Source organism: Numenius arquata, chromosome 10, assembly GCF_964106895.1.
Source record: "Numenius arquata chromosome 10, bNumArq3.hap1.1, whole genome shotgun sequence".
Classification (NCBI taxonomy): domain Eukaryota; kingdom Metazoa; phylum Chordata; class Aves; order Charadriiformes; family Scolopacidae; genus Numenius; species Numenius arquata.
In genome coordinates, this window is record NC_133585.1 from 4,805,377 (window position 1) to 4,833,249 (window position 27,873).

The 27,873-nt window shown below is 48.7% G+C and overlaps 1 protein-coding gene across 2 annotated transcripts in view; it reads right to left on the minus strand.

Annotated features, from left to right (window-relative positions):
* Positions 1-26,641, minus strand: part of PDLIM1 (PDZ and LIM domain 1) — a 45,118-nt gene extending 18,477 nt beyond the window's left edge. Inside the window, exons 1-3 of one of the 2 annotated variants that reach the window (XM_074154378.1) lie at positions 26,486-26,641; positions 14,923-15,074; positions 4,673-4,757 (exon numbers count right to left, since the gene is read on the minus strand). In XM_074154378.1, the coding sequence (XP_074010479.1) occupies positions 4,673-4,757; positions 14,923-15,074; positions 26,486-26,581 (333 nt within the window). In that variant the 5' untranslated portion in view covers positions 26,582-26,641. The remainder of the gene's footprint in view (positions 1-4,672; positions 4,758-14,922; positions 15,075-26,485) is intronic. The other variant, XM_074154377.1, reaches the window with a different exon arrangement.
* Between the last annotated feature and the right edge of the window lie 1,232 nt (positions 26,642-27,873).

Here is a 27,873-nt window from a genome sequence, read left to right on the forward strand (position 1 = left end):
CACACGCATGGCCTTATCAAAGGCCAAGCCAGCCACACACCCAGTTTCTATAGCCCCCTGCCTTTCTCCGTATCCAGGGAGATAAAATACACAAGATGGAAACAATGACATCACCCTGCGAGGACGAGGAGGACAGGGCCGGCGCTCTCAAGAAGCCTTGGGAAGACAGAAGCGGCTGTCCGTCATTGTCATCCCACAAATAGCATGATTCACCTCCAGAGCTCCTCCAGCTGCATGTCTGGAGGTCATTTCTCATTTAAAAACAAAAAAAATGACAACCAACAACCCAAAACATCCTCATGTTTGCAAGCCCGTATCTTCTGTGGTTAAAAAGAGCTGATCTATCCATCTCAAACCACGAGTTTTCCCTGACATTCTTGAGGGGTGACGTTAATACTTGTGCCTCACTGCAAACGGGGTATGTGGCCTTCAGGCAGCTGGACAAGCTTTTTTGGAGACGGTCCTGGTATTGACCGCCCTCAAAGCTGGTCTCTCAACTTGCTTCCTACGTGAGCTCACTCAGCTCAGAGACCAAGGCCCCGTTGACCTCACTGTCCTACAAATACAGGGTGGGGAAAAAAACCCCAAAAAACAGACAAACCTTTTCCCACGGAGCCCAGGTCTGACAAGACATGGCACAGTCTGAGGGATAAAGAGTTTTTATTGTTCATTTTACCAAGGAGCAACACAGCCACGCACACCAGCGCATGGGTTTGGAGCTTAATGCCTAGCCCAGGGTCACCATAGAGCCTGAAAATTATGCTGGTCTCTGGTCAGTGTCATAAGCATTAAAGTTACCTGAGTCACCAAGTAACTTGTTCTCTCTTTCTGCCATCGCTTTTCCTCAAGAAACATTAAGCAGAAGGGAGAGGCAGACGTGTTACTTTACATCTTTCCCGCTGCGGTGAGGAAAAGCTCTCGGTGGGAAAATGACATCGAGCGATCGCCCTTAGGATCTGGGTGAGAAGTGCAAGTGAAATAATTGAGTAAATATACTAAGTCGGCTCTGTCATTTCCTTCCCCTAATGTTGCCATGGTCACACCCAAAACAAAGCTGGCTCAGCCACTGAGCCATCACCACCGACAAGCTGCCGCACCTTTCGCTGAAATGTGATTTTGTCATCACTCTTGCCTCAGTTTAAATTAATTTAGAAGGATAAAGATAATGGTAATGAAATAATAATAAGGATGCAGCTCTTTCATGGGCAAAGGTCAGCTTAGACAGTGAAGTCAGTCTTGGGATTCAGGAGTTCGGGGAATGCATGGGAGGTTGTGGAATGCCTTTTTATTTTCCAAAGGCACATAAAAGTATCTTGAACTTGCATTCCAAGTAAGGGAAAATACTTCAGCAGGAGGACGCAGCATTTCACCAAGTATCAGCCTCCAAAAGGATTACAGAAGTAAACAAATAGTCTATTTCAAATGGGGTAAAGAATGTGCAAGCAGTGATCTTAAAATAAGTAGCTAGTCATGCAGTTCTTGAGACAAACTGAACATTAATTTCTTTCACAAGATCTTTTGCAAAGATCTAGTTATTTAACTGCACCAATAAAACGGGAAGAGGAAAAGAGGGTAGACAAGTGCTGTGAGAACTTTCAGTTAAGATACTGAAAGTAGGAGAGGCAACATCAAACTACCTAATTTTAAGAAAGGTAGAAACTTATTAGAATAATTGCAGTCCAATTTCCACAGCAAAGGTTTTAAAGCATAATTTTTTTTTGAACCTGCAACAAGTCTATTCACATGTACAATTATATTTCTGCATCCAAAGGCTTCTGCGCAAAACCAGCGAGAAAGATCTTCAGAGGACCCTGGATCGGGGCTTAAATGAACCACTTGGACTGAGTTATGTCCTGTTTTCTTTGGTAAGTGAATTAATAAGTGTTCTGCACGAGACTGCTGCCAAGGAAAGCAAATATATTGTTTTCATTGGCGAGCGAGTTAGAAAAAACCTGAACAGCTCAGACAGGGCTGCCTTCGAAGACTGGGCTCTACTCACAACTTCCACCAACCCTGTTATAAAAATGAGATCAGCATCTTTGTGGTAAAATTCATAGCCATTTGCCATGCTGGTATATATATGCACAGCGTCTTCTGCACTCTGCTGCCTGAAAGCTCTGGTGATGCTGCAGAGGCACGGTCCCAGAGTGACTCGGCTGATGGCTTGCCATGGCTCTGGCAGGAATCAGCGGGCTCCGCTGACTTCATGCTCCAAGCAGACAGACCTCACCGCAAACCTTACTTGCTGCAGTCAGCTACTGAAAAAGGAAACGGGTGTGTATTTAAACAAACAAACCAACCAAAAAAAAAAAAAAAACCAACTAAAAGAAAACCAAACCTTAAAACTTGATGGTGTTCACAACGCTTTTCTTTGGCACAGCAGACTGGGATGTTCAGGGATTGTTAAGCAGGAAGAGTAAATGGGAGCTTGTGGTTTGGAGACATGATACGTCTTCCCTCACGCTGCTGAATTCCTCTGAGTACATGGCAGGCAAAGCCCTTCAAAGGAAAGCCCTGTCCTCTGAACAACAGCAAGCTCCACTCACACAGGCAACTGCAAATGACTTAATTGGCTTCATTTTAGGGAAGGGAAGGGAAGAAGAAAGGCAAGACTGAGAGCTTGAATGTTCCTTCTACGCCAGGAAATAAAACTCTTAGTATCAGCCGTCACAAAGGGGCCAAAGCCTAGTTTTCAGGCAACAGATGGTTCCTAGTGCAAGATTAAGGCAAGGGTCACTGCTCTGAGACAAGTTTGTAAAAGGAACCTCTCTGCAGCCAGTTTCTCACCAAATTCTCCTGCAGAAGTCAGTTGCAGGTTGGTATCAACAAATCCAGTTGTGCCACGCTTAGGAACTGGCAAGATCAGGATAGCTACATGATGGCCAGAGCTAGAACAAGGATTAGGACTAAGGCTATGGTTTAGGAGGGGATGTGCTCCACTGCCAGGATTATTGCTGAATCCTGCACAGTCTAACCTTCATGATGCCCTTTACTTGGATTTTAGAAAGCAGGGCATGACTTGTAAGTCCAAGACTAGAGTTAACGTTAGTCCCTCTCACCCATCCTTACAGATTTGCAGGAGGCTCCCTGAAACAGTCCAGGGGCCAGACTCACATACAAACGCTCCACCTGAAGGGCAGCTGACTAAAGGACAGCCATTGATTAGGGTTAAAACTGCCAAAGCAAATGAGTTTAAGTAAGAGGTGGCATCAGTTAATTAAAATATACTATGTTTAATACTTGACCAGCAGTGGATATCTATCCAGTGACCCAGGCCGGACTTGGGGGAAAAGTGTGGTGGTACAGTTGGTGACAGCAGGACAGCAAGTTTCTTGCTGCAGTTAACTAAGCTTAGTGAGCTACGTTGAACTCCTGCCTGGCTTGTGTAGTGCCCTATGTTTAATTCTGGGGCATTTGGGTAAATTCTGGTTGATGGCTGGGTTAGGGACTTGATCTCCAGGATGGGGTCTCCTGCTGAATTAAACCAATAGCCCCTCTTGCAGCAAAGCCTCAGTGCAGACTCTGCTCCCCCTCCTTTGGCAAGGGATAGCCCCAAGTCGCAAGGTTTGCAGCAGAACATCTCCAGAGCTTGGGCGGCAGAAGACAGACCAGATCTCAGCTCAACAGTGTCACAGACAGGTGTCACAGCATGGCCCAATCCCAACCTGAGTCCAAATGTCTGGGTCCCAGGCTGTGCCTTGGCTGAGTTATGAAATACCTGGAGAATGCCGCACCATGGTCTTGAGCCAAGCAACACACAGCAGCTTGGCGTGAGAGGGAACACGGACAGATCCCAGGCCAAGGTCTGGCCAGGGTGTTGCTGCACATGTGCTACTTTAGGTTCAGGTCCTTTCCAACCCAAACAGACGTATTAGCACTTAATTAATTGCAGAGGCAAACTGGTTTTATCTCTGCTTACGTTGCTAGAAAGGCTCACACGGGTTGTGTGCTGGGGCCAGAATCCATGTCACTGCCCTGGTGAAAACCTGGAGAAATGCCACTGATTTTAGTGCAGTTATTGTAGATTTGTGCAGTACAATCCTCTAAAACTAGCTCAGGCACAGGTCGCTTATTACTACGTTTACTTGACAGAGGCAGCAGACCGGTGAAGCGAGCCTGCCAAAAGGTTACAAAACCAACCTCCTAGACAGAGGCTATAAGATCTGCCCCACAGATTAAAATATAAAAGGCTGGTGCGCTTCTCTTCCACTTTCTTTACAGCTAGTAAGAGGAAAAAAAAAAAAAAGAACAACAAAAAGAGCCCCAACAGAAAACACTATGAATGAATCATTTTCCTCCCCTCTTACCTGTGAAAATCAACAGGCTTAGCAATGCTGGCAATGATTTATTGAGCCACACCTCTATAGTGCCTTCTGTGCCCTTTGGTAGGTGCGAGCATGCAGATGGCAGGAGACAACGCCTCAGATCAAAGCAGCTTACCCTTGGCAAGGCATCCGACCAGCTCTCCTTGGGCTTCTGACCACGAGGGAGGGAGTCTGTCTCTCAAGGATTCTGAGAACTGCGTGATTTCTAGGAGGTACAGGGCACGCGCTATCCCCAGTGCAACCAGAGTGACACACGCTCAGCTCCTTGGAGAATCGGGCCAGAAACCGCTCCAAAGTCAGGAAGGAGTCAGCGGGAGCAAGAGCGTGCAGATAACTCCATTACTCACCTGTGGCTGAGAGGCCAGATTCATCTTATATGGATGCGTCTTCCCCTCCTCATTTACAAGCGGTGACCAGACTTTTGTCTCCGTTCTGCAACACACAGATATAATATTTTTTTAAATAGTTAATCTACTTTCATCACTGAGCATCATCACTGTTATTAAAAGACTTGAAGTTCACCAGCTGAAAACACTTTTGTATATAGTATCCACGTCAGGAGGAATCTACACAGTCTCATTTTAGGCATGTAACTTGGATGACTTAATTATGTTGTATGAGGTCCTTGGAGAAAGACAGGACCTCAGCTGTGACTGTCCTGGCTAATCCTTTGGAACTTCATCAGCAACACAACAAGCATGAGCTCCAACCAACCCAGGCAGTAGAGTTGGGGGTCACCCAAACAGCAGAAGCTGGAGATATCCCTTAGATGAAAATCCTTAAATTAAGTGGGACAATTCAGATTACTGCGTGTTTCAGCTTTTATGGGTAGCCAGGAAGAGGAATGAGTCTTGTCTGTATTCATGATACAGAGAACACTTTGTTCTTGAGGTTGCGCTGCCTTGGATAAGCTAGAAATATTTTTTGTTTTGGGTATCCAGAACTTTCTCCTTATTTTCGCAGTGGTATCCATGCTGAACAAACAGAGGCTTTTACGAATTATGAAAAAAATGCGTCCAAGTCTGCAATGGGACTAAGAACTGAGATGACATAACGTGTCCAAGAGAAAAGTCTGCATGACCTTTGCTGGTCTGTGGTCTGACCCAATTACTGACAACAGCCTGAAACACAAGTGAAGATCTGTGACCGAAACCAACCGCTTTTACCACCGTCATTCTGGAATTTTTCTGTGTCCCAAAGAACAACAGGCAAACAAGTGGTGAAGAAGTAGCAGAGTGCTTAGATTTGCTTGAATACTTTGTGGGAAACACGCTACCTATGTTTCTCAGAAGTACAGACAGTAGTTAGCATCTCAGAGGGACTAAATGATGCCACTTTTCCCAAAGTTTTTCATAGTAGGGAATGAGTGGCTTCAGTACTGCTGAATGAAAACCATTGCTCAATGCTAAACATTGCATAACGCGGCAACCAGATGGCTGATAAACTCTCACGATGAGTTTTGAAAACCATGTCCTGTTTTGACAGGAGCCCTTTGTAGAATCTGCAACTGCATATAGATGTACTTCCCAGATATTTCTGGGTCCAGGGCCAGCTACAATTTAAGTACTTAGTTAGCAAAACAGGAATGCTTCCGCTGAGAATTAACTAGATAACTGGAAAGAGACTTTAAACAGAAAAAGCTTATAAAAATTTAAAAGCCGGGCAGACGTGGTGCTGAGGAACATGGGTTAGTGGTGGTTTGGGCAGTGTTGGGTTGATGGTTGGACTTGATGATCTGAAAAGTCTCTTCTAACCCAGATGATTCTGTGAAAATGGCAAGGATGGAGAAAGAGGGTGTAGAACTACCCACGATAAATTCAATCAGGTCTACACCATTCCTCTAAAAGCCCTCCAGCGTCAGGACATTTTTTAAACAGCCCAGGCTTAACTGTGATGCACATATATATCCAGACATTTGCTGCATAAATAGTATTTTAAGACTTCTATCCAGAGGGTAGCTCAGTGGGAGGAGACGGCAGGCAGCATTCTCCCTCAGGGAAGAGGAGAAATTTTATTGACCTGCTGTTGCACCTATTGCACTCTGGACTTTACACGGAAGAAACCTGAATGAAGTCTGCTGTGCTGCGCCTCCTTTCATAAGAAAGTACAAAGATACAGGTCACACCAGGTATGATTCTCCACAAGCACTCAGGTACAGCAAACCTTTGACTCCAGGCTGTTACACCCTGTGAGCTCAGCCGCAGTGCTGACACCCGACAACCTACACTCACCCAAATCCTGGCGTCTGGCGAGCTGGGGCATACACAGACTAACAAATATGAATGTAACAGCCACATGGGATCAAATCTGTGCCAATCTGATCATTATCTTGTCTCAACAGCTGCCATCACTGGATGCACAACATACCACAGGTGAGTTTAACACAACCATTCCCTCCTCGCTTCTGGCAACCCGTGCTTTAAGGTGCCTGAGGAACCAGCAATTTTACCCAGATTATGGCTATCAAGCCTGACAAAGTCACAGCCATCTCTAGGAGGGCTGTATTTTTGCACTTGAAGACTGTCTGCGGAGGGGAGCAGCCCATTGACCACGCAAAACTTCATTCCTTCCAAGTGTTTGGAGATCATGTGCGACCAAGTTTCAGCTCCTCTGGAAAAACTGGGGACGCAGCAAAGTATGTGGAATCCAAATACCCTGCCAGGCGGGCTGTGAGCAGGTGGACATTGGCTGGAGATGAAAGAGCAGCTTGGAGAGCATTAAACACTTGGCATCCCCGTGCCAGCTCTCACTAGCAGTGACCTAAGTACTCCTGAGGTGGCATTTTCTTTTGCTGCAGTTTAATATTACCAGATTTCAGAAGCACCAAAAGGCCTTATTTGGACTGAAAACTTAAGCTTAGAGCAGACCAATATATGAATACGGAACGGAAACCTCCTTCCAGGACCCCAGGCACTTGCTTTTGTCCCACTACCCCTCATGCATTTGAGGTGACAGAGCACCTTGGTCTCCAGCGTAGGGGAGGTAGCTATGGCCAACTACTGCAGCCAATGGGGTTTTTTTGGACCAAATTTTTCTCCCTTATTTATTAGCAAAGCAAAAAGCACAAGTTTGTTTCCCAGCCCGCTGCCATTCTGATCTGTCACTGGATATAAATGGAAGCAGCAAGGTCATTCCAGGTTTTACTTTCAATCCAGTTTAAAAGGTATTCAAAGAGAAAGGTTAAATAGCCCAAGCAGTTGGCCCTCTATGCTGGCAGGATAAAGCTTCCCTTTGTCTTCACAACAGCTGCAGCAAAGCCCTTCAGCCACTCTCAACAGCCCATTTATGGCCCCAGCAAAGCCACAAAGAGGAGACAGCTTTGCTGACCCCCTGGCTTTGCCTAGCAGGGCTTTCAAGGAACATGCCCCGTCCCACCACACCACCTGTGGAACCCACCATCTGCAGGTCTTCGGTGGGACTGCGATGGTCCCAGCCCTCAGCAAGGGTTTCCTGGCTTTGCTCCTGGCGTCAACACCTGCACTTTTCCTGAAGCGTGGCAGAAGCAAGAAAAATAGCACCTAAAAGTCCACCTTATGTCCCACTTCCAGCCAAGGACTTATTTTCTGAAAGGTTGGGGAGGTTGGATACAAGGCACAGACAGAAGGGCAGATTGGTTAGAGTCATCGTGTTTGTATCTTATCTATAAGATATGAAAACATATTTACATGGAGCAAGGAAGAGGTGTCAGAGTAGACAGCTCAAACCCAGCCTTGGCTACGGTACCTTCAGTTCACAGCAGGAGGCTACAGGTAGTGGCTTTCTGGAGGATTTTTTCCCAATTTGGGGGACCGGTGGAGGAGCTGGATATCCAACAGCCTGCTGGGGAATCCCACCTGCCCTTGGTGAAAGCCAGCAGGCTTCGGCATCCCCACAGGATCTCACAGACTCCTGCTTAATTTGACAAATATTTATTTTATAATATGGTTTCTAGTGCATATTCTTTCAAATGAGACTGCAGCAGAGCACAACACTCAAACAGCGCAGAAAGAGGAGACAAAGCCATGACACTCAAACAAGTCTGGGATCAAGTGCCAAGCAAATTAATTGCAGACACATGAATATACAAACTTTGTCATGTTTGCAGATTACATTTCCATGCTGTTTCCTTACTACAGGAGAGAGAGCAACCAAGTTGGGGCCAGGCAATGAGTCGTGCATTTGCTGTTTCATCCAGGCAGAAACCAAGACCCAAGATCAGAAAGAAAATTCTCTGATGCTAGTTTGGATGGGGAGGAACTGGTAGGAAGGGGAGGAAGGAAATTGCATGCAAGTCAGGGCAGGAATCTGGAGAGGTATTTATGAAATACAACATTTTTCAAGAAGCTTGGCTTGAACATGGTGTAATATAAACATTACAAGAGCCTAGATTTTGCTATCAATGCTTTGCGTGCAGAGCTGGGCCATAGCTTCAAGGGAAAATTCAGAGCTGGAAAATGAGGGTCTAATTCTGTGGGCCAGGAACTGTGTGAGTAAGCTCCATAAAGAAGAAAGGCACGTTCACATTCCCATTTCAGACTCTGGGATGGACATGAGATACCAAAGTAGCAAGTAAACTCATAAAGATTGAAAAGTTCCTTGCGCAACACGAAGTTTGCTAGCTGAAAAATGTGGAAAAACCTAAAGAATTCCTCTTTCAACCCTCTCCAGAGTTTTAGACAGGCATTTTAATAATGCTTAGAAACTAACTACGACAGCTCTCAGACTACCAGGAAGGTACCTTTTAATCAGCCTTTTAGCTACCACAGCTGCAAAGTACATGGCCCTGGGATTTAAACATGAGCAGTCACTTTTAGCAACCAGCCATTAATGGACATACTCGCTTTGGCAAGCAAAACCGTACTCGGGCTATTGCCAATTCAAACAGCAATGCTGGCCACAACTTCCTAGACACAAGAGCCCGGAAATTCATTTCTTCATGCATGGCCCTCTGCTTCTTGGATTTCAGGTGTCTCTCCACACAACCACTATAAAGGGCAAATCGGGCTACACAGAAGAAGCAACAGAAGTTTATCACAAGCAGTTTCATTACAGAGTTACGAAGGATAAAACCCAACTGCTCAGCCTCACGCAGTTCTTCCACCAGCCAGCTACAGAGCTAACTACTTCTGCCTGGCCAAAGAGGCTGTAAAAACACGACAAATGCCAAGCTTGACTTGCCAAAAATGACTCTGAAGGTGCCAATCACTAGTAAAAGCCGCCGGCAAGCAGGCAGGAGGGCTGGGAGCACCACACCAGCCACGGAGGTCCAGGCAATCTGCATGGCCTTATATAGATGCACACGGAGCATTAGGCTTTTCCCAGGGCCAAAAGAATTATTAGTAAGATGACAGAGCTGGAAAACTCTTCTTGGCAGGGAAGCAAAAAGCAAACCTAAATGAGTCAACAGATTCCACCAGCTTCCTAGAACAAAAATCCGAGCCTATTGTGGCTTTGCAGAACTAGTTCCCCCCCCCAGCTGAGACTTGGGAACACGTGGAGCAATCAAGAGTGCAACTGAAGCTACCAAATAAAAGGCAGATGACATCGCACATACACTTCTCTCCCTCTCCATAAGCATCTACACGTGATCCTCTCTGATAATGCATTTAACACATGCTGGTAGCAGATGTGACTTCCCTGATCCTAGCACTTTTCAAAGAACAAATGCATGGATTCATTCCCTAGCATCACTTTTAGCAAAGTAGCAGGCTGTTTTGCAAACAAAAAAGATGCATTAATACATTATATGCTGGCAGCAGAGCTGCAGAAAAGCAGCTTGAAATCCGAAGAAAAGGACAGTAGGAGCAGAACAAGAGATTACATGTTCGTAAACCCTTTTCACAAATATTCTTCTCTTATTACCGCCCCCAAGCTGCCTCCAGCCATAGAGGGAAGGGCAGACTCACTGCAGGAACACTTCTCTTTTGTTGAAAAAAACCCATATAAATACACACTTTACCTTTGCGGTGCTCAGGGCTGCCTGCGAGCACAGTTCCACCACCCATTGGGTGAATAAGCCACAGGCAAAGAGCCATTTGTGCGAGAAACAAATTTTCACCTGTGTTGCCATGAACGTTTGTCTGCTTTCGTACATCTGCAGCTACACAGAGCTGTGTGTCAAATTCATCGTGAGCGTTACCACTGACATTGGTGACACCCGGATCTTCTGGCTACCAGGTGAATTTTGGGGTAGGAGAATTTCTTCCTCCTGAGCCTTCCCTTCTTTGAGTGCTTTTTATCAGACCAGGGGTTGTTCCCAAAATACACTAAGTTTCCAGAGGAAGCTGATAGCTTTCTCCAGTCTGTTGGACACATCTTGCTGCTTACTGCCCTTTAAAGGAAAATCGGAGGTGTGCTTGGAAGGGGGGCACCTCCCGGAGGGAGGTTTTGCTTGACCCTAAAATGTCAGTGCAACGATGTACACACCCTAATTGAAAAAATAAGAAAAAATTGGGGAGAACCAAAAACAGAGCAGCAACTCTTCTCAAAGACTCGAGATCCAAACCCACCTTCTTCCTACGAATGGGAGAGACTCAAAACTCTGCCTGTGAAATTTCTCAGTTTAGCAACCAGGTGGTTTTGGGTTGGCCAAAGCACCCGGCCTGCTGTAGGTCAGACTTTCTGCCTGTATCACACAAAACCGTGATTTTACACCGCTGAAGACAATGGTGGAACCTTTACTTGGGTTTTGTGGGGACTATATTTCTAAAAGCGCTCTCCAGCCTGAAACAAAAAGCAAAATGAATGAACAAACACAGGCTCCGAAAAGAGCGGGGAGCTGCGAGACACGCTGAAGTTCAGCAGGAATTTGGTGTATGCGCCAACATTGTTGAACACCCACTTTTGAGGCAGAAAACAGACCTTTCCAACTCTGTTCACACGCCAAACAGCAAAGCACCTAGCAGTGCAGTGCCGCTTCGAAAAGCATATCCAGAGAAAGCAATTTATGGCTGGGTTTTAAATCCTAGGAAACTAACAGATTTGCACCTTTGGGTGAAAAAGCAAAGCAGGCATGTTTTCTTCTAGCTAGCAATTTTAATAGTGACATGTGTTAGACTAAATTTCCTGCCTACAATCTGATCTGAAATATTTTTGGACCATTACCATCATTAAGGAAAATACCGAAACAGGAAACATTGGAATGCTGTTGATATTCACAATCAAGTATACAGCGCAAACAGCATTTCCTTTACCAGAAGTGCTCGAGTCCTTTCAGTTCGCTACATTTACACTTCTCTTAAATAATCATTAGTACAGACAAACATGAAGACATTTTAACCGCTCTACTACCATTAAAAGAGAAGAGGGTTGCATAGATGCAGAACATCCACCCATTAAAAGTTTGTTTTGGTCCACAGAAGAGCACAAGGAGAAGCACAGTGCAATAATTCCCTAAAACACTCTCCCATCCTCCAGCTACTTGCAGCTTAAGGGCTTTCTGCAGCAGAAATACCCCGACAGCATGTAATATCCTTCATAGATTTGTCTTCCATGAATCCACCCAATCTCCTCTTGAATCCCTGGCGGTATTTAAAAGACGGGTAGACATAGTGCTTAGAGATATGGTTTAGTGACGGTTTTTGTCAGTGTTAGGTTGATGGTTGGACTAGATGATCTGAAAGATCCCCTCCAGCCTAGGCAATTCTATGATTCACAGCACAGTCACAAATCAAGTCCCCACTGTCAACACTGTTGACCCACTGGTGTTACCGAAACACCTGATGTGAGCCTAGACCCATGTCTAAAATCCCTCCTGGCATGACCCTGCTGCCAACCCGAATGCAGGTCTGATAGCATTTTGCACACGAAATCATTTAAATGAGTAATCATTTAAAATTCATTAAATACAAAATTAAAGATCACTATGGACTTATGCTTTCACAAGACATGTCTGTGATGGTGAGCAGAAAAGAAGGACTAGAAGCCTTCCCGCTCCAGAAAGCCTGGCAGATCCTCAGCACTGGTTGTGTGTGATGCTCCAGTCCACGGAGCTGCTGCCCTGTCAGACCACTGGTTCTTGGCATCACAGCTACTTTGTACAACAGATCCAGCTAATGAGCTATGACCGCAGAGAGTGGAGACCAGACCCAAGAGTTGGTGGTGTTGAAGTGCAAGTGATCTACTTTCCCTTTTATACTCAGCCAACTGCTTACGGAGTGCCTTCAACAGAGGAAAACTTCCAGCTCTGACCCAATTGTATTGTCAGCCTTCCTGAGTATAAGGTCAAGCCTTACTGACAGAGTTTGGCCCACCAAGGAAGCCCAGGCCACGCCACTTGGCCAGGTGGCACTCAGTTTTCCCAAATGCCTTCCACCCTCTCCACCTCCACAGCAACGCTCTTCACTTCTTCATGGAGGAGGACTGACCACTGACCCGTAGTCTGCTTTCTGCCTCACTCACCACTTCTACCCGAATTGGAACAGGAGGATGAAGCATGGCCTCCAACCCATACAAAACATCTCTGTCACCCCTCAAGGCCTCCTTCTCAAGAGCTACCATTTTAAGGTCTTGGCCTTAGACTGCAAAGTAAAGAAGGGCTTCAGCCTCAGCTAAAAAGACTACATTGCATTTCTGACCACTGAGTCCAGCTGCATTTGGGACAACACAGTTACGGGGGCCCAGAAGGAGACAGCTGGGTACCAGGGATAAAATATTCTCAGAGCACAACCAGGAAAGACCACATGATGCACACGACTGTCTTTTGGCATTAAGAGAGAGCTTTCTCCTCTGAGAAAGCGCTCTGCAGTATTGTATTTCCTGATACAAACACATCTCTAGCAGCTATTAAATCTCCAAACAAGTAAAGCAATTCTTCCCTAAGCAGAACTTTACTCCCACAGAAGGAGGACCAAAGACTTAAAGTCCCCTAGAATCATCTAAAATGGATTTTACATAGAGGGTAGTAATATCAAACCCTAAGGTGGATAAGTAGTTAGATCACTCTATTCACTTGCAGTCTTGACACTCTTGGCCATTTTGTCAGCAGAACTCATCAATCAGTACAGCAGTAAAAGCATCCAACACATGCTCTTGCTACCTTTTCGAAAGAGGGTCTTGAAAAAGAGTTGGGCTGTGCTAACTCAAAGTCCCTGTGTGGTTTTCTACAGCTAGAAATCTCTCCCTGGGCAGCTTCCATACCCAAGGCCGAGGAAACAGGCATGAAGTAGCTGTAAAGTTAACGACTTTGTAATTAACATTAGCAAACACATTTTACAGACTCAATGATCTGTAAGAGTGAGTTTGCCCACAGGCTGAGAGAGCCCTTGCCTCCCTCCCAGCCAGAACCACAGGGCACTGGTTTGCTAACTCAAGCAGACGGCTAGTTCGGAGAGGAAAAGGAGCACTCCCTTTGCCGGAAGATTACAGGCTGCCAAGTTAGAGGCCAGTATGAGAAACTCCGGGGCTAACATGCTGCTTCAATGCTCACCGACCCTTCACACTGCCTGCACTGTGCTCCGTTCCTCCCTCTGTGAATTCCCTCAATGAATTGTCAGGCTTTTTTTGGCCAAGACCCATCGCTTCTTCCTGAACTGGGAAATGCCTACTGATCTCCTGGCATTATCCAAGCTACAGTAAAAGACTTCTGTTTATCACAGAAAAGCCCTGAACAACTCAGCTACTGTGTCACTGAAGGCACGCTTTTGCACTCCTCCTGAAAGTACTTCCCCTGCATCTGCCGTGAAGCTGATGTACAGTCGCTCCGGGGGAAGGCAGCCACAGGAAAAACTCATGCCAGAGCAACTAGAAATGCCATCATGTGTCTACCACCCGACTTCAAGAAGTGCTGGTACCCATGGCTGCAATTTGAACCAAGAGGAAGGTTAAACCCCCAGCACCCCCACAAAAAATATGCCCCAGTACTTTTAAGCAGCAATGCGTCAGTGGAAAGCAGACCCTTTCCATCTGTACAAAGATGGCCCAAGAACAAAGCACAGCTGGGGAAAATGGGAATGAAGCTGTCCATTGCTTTGCAGCTCGAGACGGTGGGAAGGCTGAAGCCAGCCCGTGCTCTACACTGATGACAGAGATTGTGGATGAACCGTCACCCTCCTTTATTTTCTTCCAAGACTCACAAGAGACTGATGCCTGACAGGCACTTTGATGCAGCCGGGTCATCAATGTTTGCACTGTCAGTGCTGTTTGATCAAGAGGCTCCAAAACATACAAACTTTCTCACTCTGTGTATGGCAAAAACTAGGCAATTAGTAGCCTGGACAACACACAACCATATATTTTAAGTGCCGAATTAGTGCAACGGGAAGAAAGGTCATCTCTGGTCATACCTCCTCCGCTATGAGTGAAGTTTTCATGAGATCTGTCTTTGATTTTTTGCTGTCGGGAGCCACAGAACAGGCTGACAGCCTCTGCCACAAATTATCAGCCAATTTCTCACTGGGAAAGTTGTTTTGATTGGGTCAGAGTGCAGCAAATGCAAGCAGCATTAGGATTAAAGGCTGAAACGTGGATCCCTCTTGCTATCCAGTGCCTGGCCAGACAAAGCACCAAGAGGTCAAATTAAATAAACCAGGCAGAGAGGTCTGCTCTCAAACCAAAACACAGCTACTGCTCACCACGCATCCCTCCCTCTCCCCATCCCCGGTCTCAGTTAGCCACGTACCTGTTGACCGTCAGAGTTAGTTCATCTGCACAACCCTTGATTTTGTTCTGCGCCTCAAGGTGCGTCATGTTGTCTGTGTTCACCCCATCGATGGCTATGATCTGGTCTCCTATACACAAGTTGGCTATTGCAGCTTTGCTACCTGGAGTCACCTATGAGAAAACAACAACAAAAAAAAAAAGAATAAATAGACTTTCCAGGGAGCAGCTTTCCATAGCAACATTTGAAAAACAGTTGGAGCGCTCAGGACTTCCTTTGCTGGTACCTGGAAGCAAGGAGATGAAAACTGATGAAAGCTTTCTGCTGAGAATTTACTATCTGGATCTGGGCCTCTTGGATACTCTTGGTATTAAAATTAGGGGTAGAATTCTGGTTTGGCACCCACAGAGAGAAAACCTGGGGGAAACGACAGGTAAATAACAGAAATTGTATTTTCACTCAAGGCAATTGGCTTCATGCTAGAGAGCAAGAACATACGGAAGGCAAATGTTCTTTGCCGGACAAAGAAGTGCTCACCGAAGCAGAAGGTGCTGAGGAAGCCTGAGCCTTTAAAAACAGAGGTGACAGAAAGGAGTATCAAAGTCATTGCAATACACCGATCACAAACACCTTTGTCTGCATCACTATCTCATTTGCTTCCTTCTGAAAGAAAGGTTCGGGCTCAAGATTTTTGACTGCTTCTTTAGTTTTAATCTGTTTTATCCCAGGAACAGTTGCAACAGACCTTCACTGACTTCAGTAAGACCAATCCCAAAGCAGCGCTTGATCTAACAAGCAGACTGGCTGGGAGAAAGGCATCAGAAACTTCATCTTTAAATCACAGTTCGACCGTATTTCCTGAAAAAGTGGAAGCATCATCCCCAGCCCACCTTGACACACTCTGCCATACACATCTTCCTTTCCTCTCCACCCGTGGTGGTTTGCTTCCCGGATACACCACCACACTGCTAAAGAGGTGGTGTCCTCTGCCTGAGAAACGACTGATGGCGAAGAGCTTGGGGTAATCTCAACGAGACCCCAGACAGACAGAAGACACTACGCAGCAACGCTACCAGCAGGACACTCCTTTGTGGAAAAAAAGAAGGTCCCAGCTAAAATTTGGCTTTTTCAAGCTAACCAACTCAACAGCTCATTCATTTTTCCCCTACTTCTGCTGATGAGGTGTCCTCATAACAGAGACCTCTTTGGGCCAAAAATGATTGCCTGGGCGCAGGGTGAAAAATGTCACGTTTGCTTGCAGCTTTGCAAACACTACGTAAGACTTTTGTGCGGTTTTAATGACTTTGTGGAAGGAGCGTAACGATTACTGTGGGCTTTCATCAATTACTTAATAGGCAGAGCAAATGAGAAGGGTGGACTGCTCCCAGACATGAGTACAGATTAAAACATGCCCTGCAGCTGGGACACACCTCGTTTATGAGTCCGTTGCAACTGGTATTCATTCTACACATTCACGCTAGGTTTCAGCATGCTGGCAAGCAGCTGAGCAAACGCAGCAGAGCCGTCAGACATAAATAAACACTGTTCACAAGATTTAGAGAATCCTCCTAATGTGGGATTGGATGGCAAATCATTCCCCCTCGGGAAACGTTCACCTCCCAGAGGTGTCACACATCGGCTACTATCACTGCCCTCCCTGGGCCAAAACCCAGGCTGTTCAGCACATCCCCTCGTAGCTGTGGTAGGACATTTTCCCTAACCAGAGGAAAAAAAATCACAAGATGCTTTTCTTTTTTCACCCCTCTACTAGGACAGTATTTCATGGAAAAGGGAAGGACAGAGATGTGTATCACAGATGTCCAGGTTGGCCGAAGTACTCAACATTAACCCAAAGACCCTCAGATGAGTCAACCGAATAATACCTGTCAACCTGCTCACCACTTTAATGCTGTAAGCAGCCTACAAACCAAGAGAGGAAGGACATGGACCTGTTGGAACAGGTCCAGCGGAGGGCAACAAAGATGCTCAGAGGGCTGGAGCACCTCTCCTGTGAGGACAGGCTGAGAGAGTTGGGGTTGTTCAGCCTGGAGACGAGAAGGCTCCGGGGAGACCTTAGAGCCCCTTCCAGCCCCTAAAGGGGCTACAGGAGAGATGGAGAGGGACTCTTGATCAGGGAGTGGAGCCATAGGACGAGGAGGAATGGTTTTAAACTGAAAGAGGGGAGATTGAGATTAGATATCAGGAAGAAATTCTTTCCTGTGAGGGTGGTGAGACACTGGAACAGGTTGCCCAGAGAAGCTGTGGCTGCCCCATCCCTGGAGGGGTTCAAGGCCAGGCTGGATGGGGCTTTGAGCAACCTGGTCTGGAGGGAGGCCTCCCTGCCCATGGCCCATGAGGAGCACCGAGTTCAGCACACCATTACCGTGATTCATTTTCACTCAGACCAGACTGCCAAGGGGTCAAGAATAACGGTGGATTAACACCACCGCTGGAAGGCTGCCGGAGGCTCGGCCGTACAGCTTGCATTTAAAGACTGATAATCTACACAACATGTGGCAGGCTGCTAGAAATGATCCCTGTACCACAAGGAGCAGCCGAGCCAGAGCAGCCAGGGACACTGCTGAGATACTGAAGCCTCCTGAGGAAACCCCAAGAGCCACCTGGACAAGAGAGTGGCATTTGCAGGAACATCTCAATGCTTGCAGTGTCACGTTCCCCTCCTGTGTCCACTTCAGAGGAATTTGAAATTTGAGTGCTCTTCTCCATCAGATAAGAGCCACTGGTAGCACAAGGGCGGTTACATCCACTCAGGTCCCGTACAAACCTCTCCCCGAAGGGGAAGCCATGAGGATGCACAGTAATGAAAAGGATAAGCGAATTTGCCAAAAGGAAATGTGTTTTAAAACCTAGTTTCTTCAGTTCTGGCAATACCTTGCCCTGAAATGCAAACATCCACAAACCACTCCCCTGCAACATCCAGCTCGCACTCCCTGCCAGGATTGCTCATAGCAAACGTGCCTGCACAAGGGCAGGGTACCTCAGGGAACCCAGCCCCCATCCTTTTAGGATGATTAACAGCTACCAATAATGTTCCCTTCCCCCCTCGCAGTAAGGTCTGGCCTTATCTCAGTGCTGTCAACACTGCTTTTAGAGATTTGCTCACCTACCGGTTAAGTCAGGAAAGCAAAAAACGTTTCTGTTATTAAGTGAGGAGCAGAGAGCTGCCACTGGGAAGACCTTTTCCTGCTTTTATTTTTGTCACATCCCTCCCTGGCCCCGTGGGGAGCAGCAGGGGCAGAAGCGCTCAGAGCACTAAGAGATACCAGCCAACTTACACAACCCAACCAAAAGGGCTCCAAAAAAAACATGAACAAAAGCTTTTGGGTTCACAGGCATCCAGTAAATATCGTACCTCCTGAAACTGCTTTGCTCCTGCTCTCCTCTCGGATGACTTAAAAGCTTTGCACCAGCCCCTCACCTTTCCCTCCCCCTTGGACCGAGCACGGAGCATTTGACCGAGCACCTCCAGACATCGAGGGGACAGCAGGCAGCAGCTGGCAGCCACCTTGCACGGGCAGGTGGCTCGATAGTGACGGGATACACCTGCACCTCTGCCTGGGAGGGCGAGGAAAGCTCAAAGACACTGCGAGGAACAAAACCTGCAAACACAACTTTGCACAAGTTATGTCCTGTGCAAAGGCATAGCCTCCTCCCTCCTCCAAAAGACATCCCCAGCTGGCTTGGGCTTCCCACAGCCTCTGGCAGAGGGGTCACAGCCAGCACCACAGGCCCCCAGGAGCCCCCCACCTCCAGGGTCGCTATCGCCGGGTGAATAAAGTTCTGCACACCCTGTAACATCACGCCCAAGGGCTTCCTTTTGAAAGGAGCCATGCCCTACCTTGTGGTGATGGCTCCCAGGCAATTGCTTAACACTTTGCCATGAGGTCATTCCTCTGTGGAACAGACAATGCTGAGATGACTGAGCAGCATCCTTCATACCATGGCCAAAAATAGGTCCTAGAGCTCATCAGAATGTGCCTACGGAGACGCTCTGTTTGGCTGGCGTTTCTGTGTAAGAAATCTGGGCTAGTACAGAAATGATCCAGACGCTTATAGCCAGACACATCGAACTAGGTCCCTGACATCACCTCAGATCCATTTGCCAGCATATGGAAGAAACAAATAATCCCCATAATCCGTGGTCTTGACTGTGTAATCTTTACTCACGCAAAGCTCATGTAGTAGATAATGGTTTTGACCAGTTATAGGCTTGGACTCCTCTTTTTAAAGTGGTCCCACAGACTCAGGGTTGGTATGGACAGAAGAAAAACCTACATATTATTTTTTTTTATATTATGAAGTGGAGCTTTGTGGACATATGTGTGTGCACGTGTACATATAAAGCTCTGCAACCATGAAAGGGGCAGAAAAAAATATCTGCCTCCTCTCCCCTCCCTGTTTTGGGCTCCACCTCGTCAACGCCACTGGGATTTTCCAAAGTTCAGATTTCCGTCTCCCAGGTGGTTCGCCTGCTATTGTCCGTGCCCTCGCAGTGGCAGCCAGGCAGCACACAAAGGACTTGGCCGGGACATACCAAGCCTTCAGCCAGTCTTTGGGAGAGCGCGTTTACACTAGAAAAGAAAACGCTTTGATTTCACAGAGGGCAGGAGACCTATTCGGCTGCTTACCCAGCTCCCAGGCAGCCTTCATAAAAACTTCTGTCTGTCCCGGAGCTGGCCAAACACAACCGCATTTTACATTGGATGCAGTTGCCTCCATACATGTTCCCAACAAGCTTTGCAATATATGGGATATACGGTGCCTTCTTCCCTTCTGCAGGTGAGGATCCGAGAGGGAGCAGTGGGTATATTAAAGGAAGCTGCTGCCCACAGCAAATGAGAGGGCGGATGGGTGGGAAGCATTTCCATGAAGAGCAGTGTAACGCAGCTCCATGACGAGTCAAGATAAACGGGTGGGGCTAAAATTCATTCAATTTTTCCTGGCCTTCTCCCCCGCATCCATTCAGGCACGCTACTTGCTGGCTCCATCAGCCCTTCACGGTTTCTCACAGACCCTACAGCCTCCGGCACCAGCCATCACTCCACACCTCGACACACACCGCAAGGAGCGATGAAGAGATAAGGAACGAGAAAATTAACATCAGCCAAGAAAAAGAGCTGGATTAACAGCACCGACCCAAGCTTGAGAGGAAAACCCAGCTGCGCCTTTGCTGGACAGGACTGACATGCAGCAACATACTTCTAAGACCACCAGTGACAACGAGACATCTCTGACATTCAGCTTAATCCTCCCCACCCACACAGGCTGCTGTTCTACCATGAGTAATGTCCTCAGCGCTGGAGGAGTATTATGCTAAGCAGCCACAGTTTCTCCCAGCAAAAGCATGCAGCTGGGTCAGCAGAGATCAGAGGCTATGAGAAAATTCAGGCAAGCACGTTCCCCACCCCTTCTCTTTAGGGGAGGGGGAACAACAGGCTGGTTCCTTACCACCAGCTCTGGGAATTTCTTCTCCCAAGCTGCTCCCTCTCACTGCACTATTAAGGTGCTGCTCTGTGCTGGCCCAGGCCACACCACCACCAGGAGAGGGCAAGGGGGACACGTCTCTGGAGACCCCTAAGCATCAGCCCACCCCAGCGGGGTCAGGGATCCCACTGCATAAGCCCCTCTGGTAGCCCAGCTTGCCCTCACCCTCCTGCCTGCCTTTGGCTCCTGCCTGTTTCCAACAGCCAGACGAGGATTATTAACACAGAAAAGGGAAGGCATTAGACACAGCACAAAGAGGGCTGACCTCAGGAAGACACAGGAAAGATGATCTGCTCAGACAGATGCACAATCGCTGGTCCAGGAGTCACTCAGCCCCCCCAGCTTGTTTTGCAACACACTCCACATAAAATAAAATATAAAATAATATAAAGACTTCTTACAAGACCTCAAAAACATTACATAAAGAAAGTCGGTCATCATCTGAGCCTTTCCTGATAGTTTACTTCATCCTCTAAATAAAACAACATGTCCAGTAATCAGCAACCATCTAAGATACTGTGTCACCGTCCAGAAAAACACCAATTGTTTTTGCAGTTAAGGCCTCCTGTAACTTCCCTCTTTGTACCGAAAAAAAAAATAAATATCCATTTGCTGCAGTTATTTTGACGTTGCACCCTTCAAACCCAAAGCATTTTACAAACGAAATGTTTGTATGAAATACACATCTTGATGGACGAAGTGATTTTTGAGGGTGAAAGGTTCCAGGAAGCTTGCAACCACACAGAAATCCACATCTGGTAACATCAGGGAACAAAAAGGACTCTTTCTCCCAAGAAGTACAACATTTACCTTTGTCAACTTCAGTTCTGAGGCTTAAAGCTCTCACGTAAGATTAGGGCTGGTACATCCCCTCCTGATGTTGAGTTACCTACTTCTTTGGAGAACTAACCAAGAACAAGGTGGGCCAGATGTAGCCCACAAAACAATGCTCGACTCAAAGAAGAGGGACAGAGAAAAGGGTACTCCAAAGTTTGGTGACATCAAGCTGCTGCACAACCTGTGGCAAATTGGTCTAAAAAGGTAAATTGCACAAAGTACGACTCTGGCTCCTAGGAGAGGTGAGGGTACCGCCCCTGGATGTAGCTCTGGCAGGTGTTTCATTACTATTCTAATTCTTTTAAATGTTTTTTCTAAAGATAAAACTGGCCCCCAGACTCAGGAAACAGGGCTGGAAAAGATCAAGCCTGTCCTCTAACCTGTCTTTACTGTGAGAAAATTCTGCTGCTTTCTACTTGCTACAATGAAGGATGATTTCTCCTCGTGCAAACCCCAGCAGTCAGGGAGACCAGCAAAGTCCTTTCCTCTCCTCAGCAGCCCTTTGCACCTTTGAAGCACAGGCTTGTCCAAACCCCAGCGAGAAGCCACCACGGTTCATGATGCCTTCAAAGTCTGTAGGATCGTTACTAGGGATATGAACCTCTGCTGTCCACACCCCACGCGATCAGACTGACCAGACAGGATGTTCACCTTCCTATAAACCCCAGCAGCCTTCCCCAGCTGCCTCCCTCAGCTTTGGGACAAGAGCCAAGCGCAACGCCGGCATGTTTGCAGTTACGGGGATGAAACCCGGGCTGGGTGGCAGAGGAACCGCAGCCATAGGTGTGCACAGCGGGGACAGGCTCCCTGGGTCGAGGAGGAAAACCAGCCCAACCCTAAATCCTATCACATCCACCGCGCCCCATGTTTTATTTGGCAGAGACGGAGGCATTCCATCTCCCCTCCAGCTGCAGAGGCCTCCCCGTCCAGCCCCGGCTCTCCCTGTGTCCCAGAGTATGGCCACAGGTTATTCTTTCCTTCCTCCCAGGGAAGATACTGTATCCTGGTTCCTGAGGCAGACACTTGTGCCACACAGCCCTGGACCAGATGGAGGATGGTCTTCAGGCAGCCATCATCACCCTCATCCCGCTGAGACCCTCAGCCCCCACAAGAGATGCCCCTTAGCAAGGTGTCCCCGTGCCACCGGGGCTTTCTCCCACCGGTGGCTACAGGACACCTTCACTCAGTTGCTTCCTAATGGGGCGACCGGCTGAGATTGGGGATAAGAACATCAACCAGTGCCAAAGTCAAACCCAACGTCTTTTCACACCATGGGATTCAGTCCCGTGCTTGATTTTAGACCATCAAGTCCAGTTTTACCATTAAATCGCTGGGGCTTGGACAAGCCTGTGCTTCAGAGATACAACAAACACCCAGGAAATACCCAACTGTGTTCCAATTCTGTACTTGCTATAAGTCCTGAGCTTTTAAAATACCATGAATAGATAAAACATCAGACTAAACAGCAATGAATTCTTGTTACTGTGGTTGAAATCTGCAACAAGCATAATGTTGAGATTTCATCTTTTTAATATATTCACAGGACTGGGCTGTCTTGAAAGAGATTTTTCATTGGGAAAATGCTCAGTTTCTTAACAAAATGTTTAGTTTCGCAGGCTCTGACAGACACCTCTCCTTAAGGGGGCTGGGAGGATTTTGACATAACAAAACATAGAGCAAAGCTCCCCTCTGCCCATATTTTGGGTCAGACATTCAAGACCAACGCACCAATACCACAAACCACAAAAATAATCTCAAGAACAAGGTTGATCGGACAGTTCCACGTATATATTCAACTGGAAACAGAAATCCCCAGTGTTTATCAAAATCAAATGCAACCAAGCAGGAAACAGCTCACGTTGCCGGAGGGATGGAGGTCTATCAGCTGGGCTGCTTTTCAGCCAGCTCCACTTCATCAGAACCTCTCCTCATGCAACACATAGCTTGGTTCCTCCACCAGTCTCACTGGGATTTAACTGGGAACTACCCCCTGCATAGGGCAGCTCTATGGACACTATCACCCTGCAGCGTGTCCATCCACAGCTCAGAAAGAGCTCCTCTCAAATCCTACCCCATTGACTCACTGCATGGTATCCTCCAAAGAGCGATAAAGACAAGGGTCTTTCCTACCCTGGTAAGGCTTTGGTCTAGGCTTCATCCCACTGAGCAACACAAGTTCTTTTCTGAGCAAAGACTATAATGAAGCATCCACCATAACCCTGTAGTTTTTAAAAGAAATGTAAACCGTGAAGCATCCTTCCAAAAGAGCCAGGAGACGTCACAGAAAAGTACCACAGGCAAGACTGGTCCAACACAACGAAGAAACCAGAAGCGTTCACACAAGAAGATGCTCATGATGTATTTGAGCCCAAAGCAGTTTTAAACACATAGTTCCAGTGCAAAGGGGAGCCAGGGCAGGGACAACAGACAAGATAAGTGCAGCTGTGGAAACATCATCATCTTTCATCTGCGGCTCTCCTAAGGCACAACTGGCCACTAGTGCCAGGCAGCCGCTGCCAGCCACAAGCTCCTGGCCAGGCTGCTCTGCTGGCCTCCATGCTCACAGCACCAGTGCTCCTCGTCCTTAGAATCATAGAATTGCCTAGGTTGGAAGGCAATTCAACCAAAGGTTGAATTTGGATCATCTAGCCCAACCATCAACCTAACACTGACAAGAACCATCGTTAAACCGCGTCCCTCAGCACTATGTCTACCCAAGACTGCAGCACCGAACTCCAATGACTCCCCCTGGGCAACAAGCTGCCTTTGCAACTCAAATGGTGCTGCCTCCCACCAGCATGACCGGGATAAGCCCTCCCTACGTCAGAAGGGAGCTTGAGAAGCCAAAAGCCACTAGCAAGGAGCTGAGCTACAATGGTGATAAGGGCCATAAATACCGAGACAACTCAAGAGCTCACCGTGAGGACAACGCTGCCAGAAACCAAATCTGAGCTCCTGGCAGGCAACACAGGCTGAATTTAGGCACCTCGTTCAAAGAGAGCTGCGAGACACGCAGTTCAGGGCCATGACTGGATGGAGGTCTCTCTCCTGGCATCCCACCACGCCAGCACATACCCGGAGCAGCAGGGTGACCCCATCCATCAGTGCACCAGTGGACTGGGCAGCCCCGGATGAGGCAGAGCCAGGCTCCACTGGCCACATGGGAGAGGACTTGTCCCCCACGTGCTGCGCCCCCAGGCCCTCATAACCCTTGGCAGATGCCAGTCCTACACCCAGAGCTCACTGACACCCCATCCTGTGAGGGGAGGAGGGCTCCATGCCCAAAAGGCTTTCCGGTCAGAGCACAGGTACCAAACGCAATAAGCAAAAAGAAAAATGAAGTTACAGCCCCATAAAGTCATCACACAAGGAGGATCGGACCCTTCAAAACAGGCCAAAACTGGCCCGGATCTCTTTCACATGGCAAAGGGGGGAGTCGCTGAGAGTTTTGTTCCTGAGCCAAGGGGACAAACCCAGGAGCCTTAGGAACGAACCGCAGGAAAGATTAATGGCTTGAAGTAGCGGAGGGGAAATTAAAAAAGTCAGAGGGGCCACAAGAGAAAGCCGTGATAAGAGCTGCCAATTGTCAGCATTTACGTCACCACCACCAGAGAGGCTATTTTATTACATTTTAGTCTCCAGGGTCACAATTTCTCATGAGGTGGTTATTTTTGCCGCTTTGCTGATCTATGTCTCTTGGTATGTGCCCATAAGCGCTGACAAAGGCGACCAAGGAGAAGAGGTAAAGAGCAGCGAGGTAGGACTTCAGACATCCTTCTGCCCGACAAGCTTTTCGCTGGAAGGAAACGGCAACAATTACCATAACAATGAAGTAAATATCACTTCCCCTACGCTAAAGCTGCTTTCATGTCCAAAAAATGCGTTAGAAGAATAAGGCATTATTGCTGTAATTGAAAGAGATCACACAGAGAATTAATAACTTTCCCCCCCTCTGTGGGTTTGACAGCGCTCGCCAGCTCTGCCCGTTCCCGAGCCGGCAGCCTCCCCGGTGGCACCCGGGGTCCTTCGGGCAGCGGGACCCCACGGCAGGACACCACGGGGCAGGAGATATTTAGAAAAAAAAAAACCAAAAAAAACAAACATCACGAGTTTCACCATCGTGTTCTTCTTTAAGGGCAGTTCACAGAAGTTCCAGCTCTTGTCTGTCCCACTTCCATCGGCCCTTCCTCACCTGGGAACCTCCACGCCTGGCAAAGGTGGAGACAGAGGCCAGAGCCCAGGGATCGGGTGCCTCTGGTTGCCGGAGGGACCGCTGGAAATGGGAGCAATTCCTTCTCCTCTTGGGCAGGGGGAGGCTCCAGCAGCCAGCCCCAACAAGATGCCGAGCAGCGCACCCCACGCAAAGCCGCGAAGGGACGGGGAGCCTGGGATTTATCGTCCCCGGGCAGGTCCCCGCTCTCTGTGGGTCTGCAGCGAGCAGGTCGGGGCAGGGGAGCTGCGGGGAGGTGGCAGCGGGTGCCAGCACCTGCCTGTGGGGACACTGGGCCGCGGGTGGGTACGTGGCCACAGAAGCCGGGCAGCCTGAACCAAAACCCGGCGTTTCGCGGGCAAACGCTGGAGCAGAGGAAGGCAAACCAAGTTCCACCACTAAAACTGCTGGAACGCGAAACTTTTAACTGTCAATTCCCGACTGATTTTTCTTTTAAGTGGGGGTAAGAAGGACCTGTAACAGAAACAGGGGCACTGAAGGCAGGTTAATACGGCTCCTGTAAACAAAGGCTTCTCTTTTAACTATACATGGCGAGCAAAAGCAGGGGCGCACTTAACACACACACACACACACCCCCACACACACACCGCCCCCCCCGGTGCGACGCTGCCCTCAGGATGGGCTGCAAACCCCAAATTACGGGCTGGAGGGGGCAGAGGGGACCCCCCCCGCGCCCGCCGTGAGGGGTTTGCTACGGACACACCGAGGAGGGAGCGAGGGAGGGTCGGTAAGAAGCAAAAGACCCCGGTGAAAGCCAGGTGAAGGGACTGGCGTGGGCCACCACGGAGTTCTCCATAAAAAACAATATAAACAGGGGGAAGGAAAAGAAGAGAACCCCCGGCCACAGCTGTGTCACCAACCCTGCCCTGGTACCACCCGCCACCTGCCAGCCCCCCTTCCCTCCCCACCCGCCGGGAGCCAGGGCCGGACCCGCCGCCTCTCCGAGCCCGTTCCCGGGCGCCCCCGAACCCCAGCACCGCCCGCCCCCCGCCCCGCCGCCGCCGGCCCTACCCGGGAGATGGTGAGGGGCTGCTCGAAGTCCCGGCCGCCCACCAGGCGGAAACCCCAGGGCCCGGGGCCCGACAGGACGATGCGGTGTGTCCCCATGTGCGCGGCTGCACCTCCCGGGGACGCCCGGCAGCCCCGCCGCCCTCACCGGCCCGGCACGGCCCGCCCCCGGCCCCTCCCCGGGGCTCCCGGGGCCCGCCCCGGAGGGGGGCAGCGCTCCCCGGGGGCCTGCTCCGGTACGGAGCGAGGGAGCCGTTCGCCGTGAGGGCGGTTCTCGGGGCCGAGGCGCTGCCGGAGGAGGGGGACTCCCGTCTCGGAGCGACTCACGGCCCCCTTTCCCCCCCCCCGACCCCCGGCGGGAGCCGGTCGCCAGCAGGCGGCGGGACGGCTACAGAGGCGGCAACCGCGGGCGAGTCTGCCCCGGTGCGGCGTCTCCCCGGCAAACGTGGCTCGGCCTGGTGGGACGTTAACTCTGAAACCTAATGGAGGCGGTGGGAATAAGCGGCACTGCCTGCGGTTTCCCAGCGGGGAGCGGATGAGTGAGGGCGGAGCCTGGGGTGGGTATTACCTTTCCCCTAATTTAGCCCAGGTTCATCACTGCTTGAGGCAGAGCTTGGTTTATCTCTAGCCCCTTAGGGGTGGTACCACCAGCGAAAGAAGGAATTCTTCTGTATGGGTTTATCTTCTAGCCTCCTTAGGAAAAATAGTTGTTCCAGTTGCGTGTTCATGCAGGTCCGGAGAAGGGCAACGGAGCTGGTGAGGGGTCTGGAGCACAAGTCTTGTGAGGAGAGGCTGAGGGAGCTGGGGGTGTTCAGCCTGGACAGAAGGAGGCTGAGGGGAGACCTTCTCGCTCTCTACAACTCCCTGAAAGGAGGGTGTAGCCAGGGGGAGTCCGTCTCTTCTCCCAAGGAACAGGCGATGGGACAAGAGGAAATGGCCTCAAGTTGCTCCAGGGGAGGTTCAGATTGGATATTAGGAAAGATTTTCACCCTGAAAGGGTTATTAAACATTGGAATGGGCTGCCCAGGGAAGTGGTTGAGGCATCATCCCTGGAGGTATTTAAAAGATGGGTTGACATAGCGCTTAGTGACATGGTTTAGTGATGTTTTTTTATCAGAGTTGGGTTGATGGTTGGACGAGATGACCTTAAAGGTCCCTTCCAACCTGGGCAATTCTATGATTCTGTGTTGAGCCCCCACTGCTCTGACAGCGGAGAGGCGGGAGAGGCTGGTTACAGCAGCGGTGCCGGCATTTGCAAACTGAGCACGAGCGTTGCTGCTTGTTTAGTAAAGAAATACAGCTCAGGCAAGGCGGAACACCAGTGAGCTGCTGCTGAAGCTGGGATTCATAGGATCATAGAATGGTTTGGGTTGGAAGGGAGCTTAAAGATC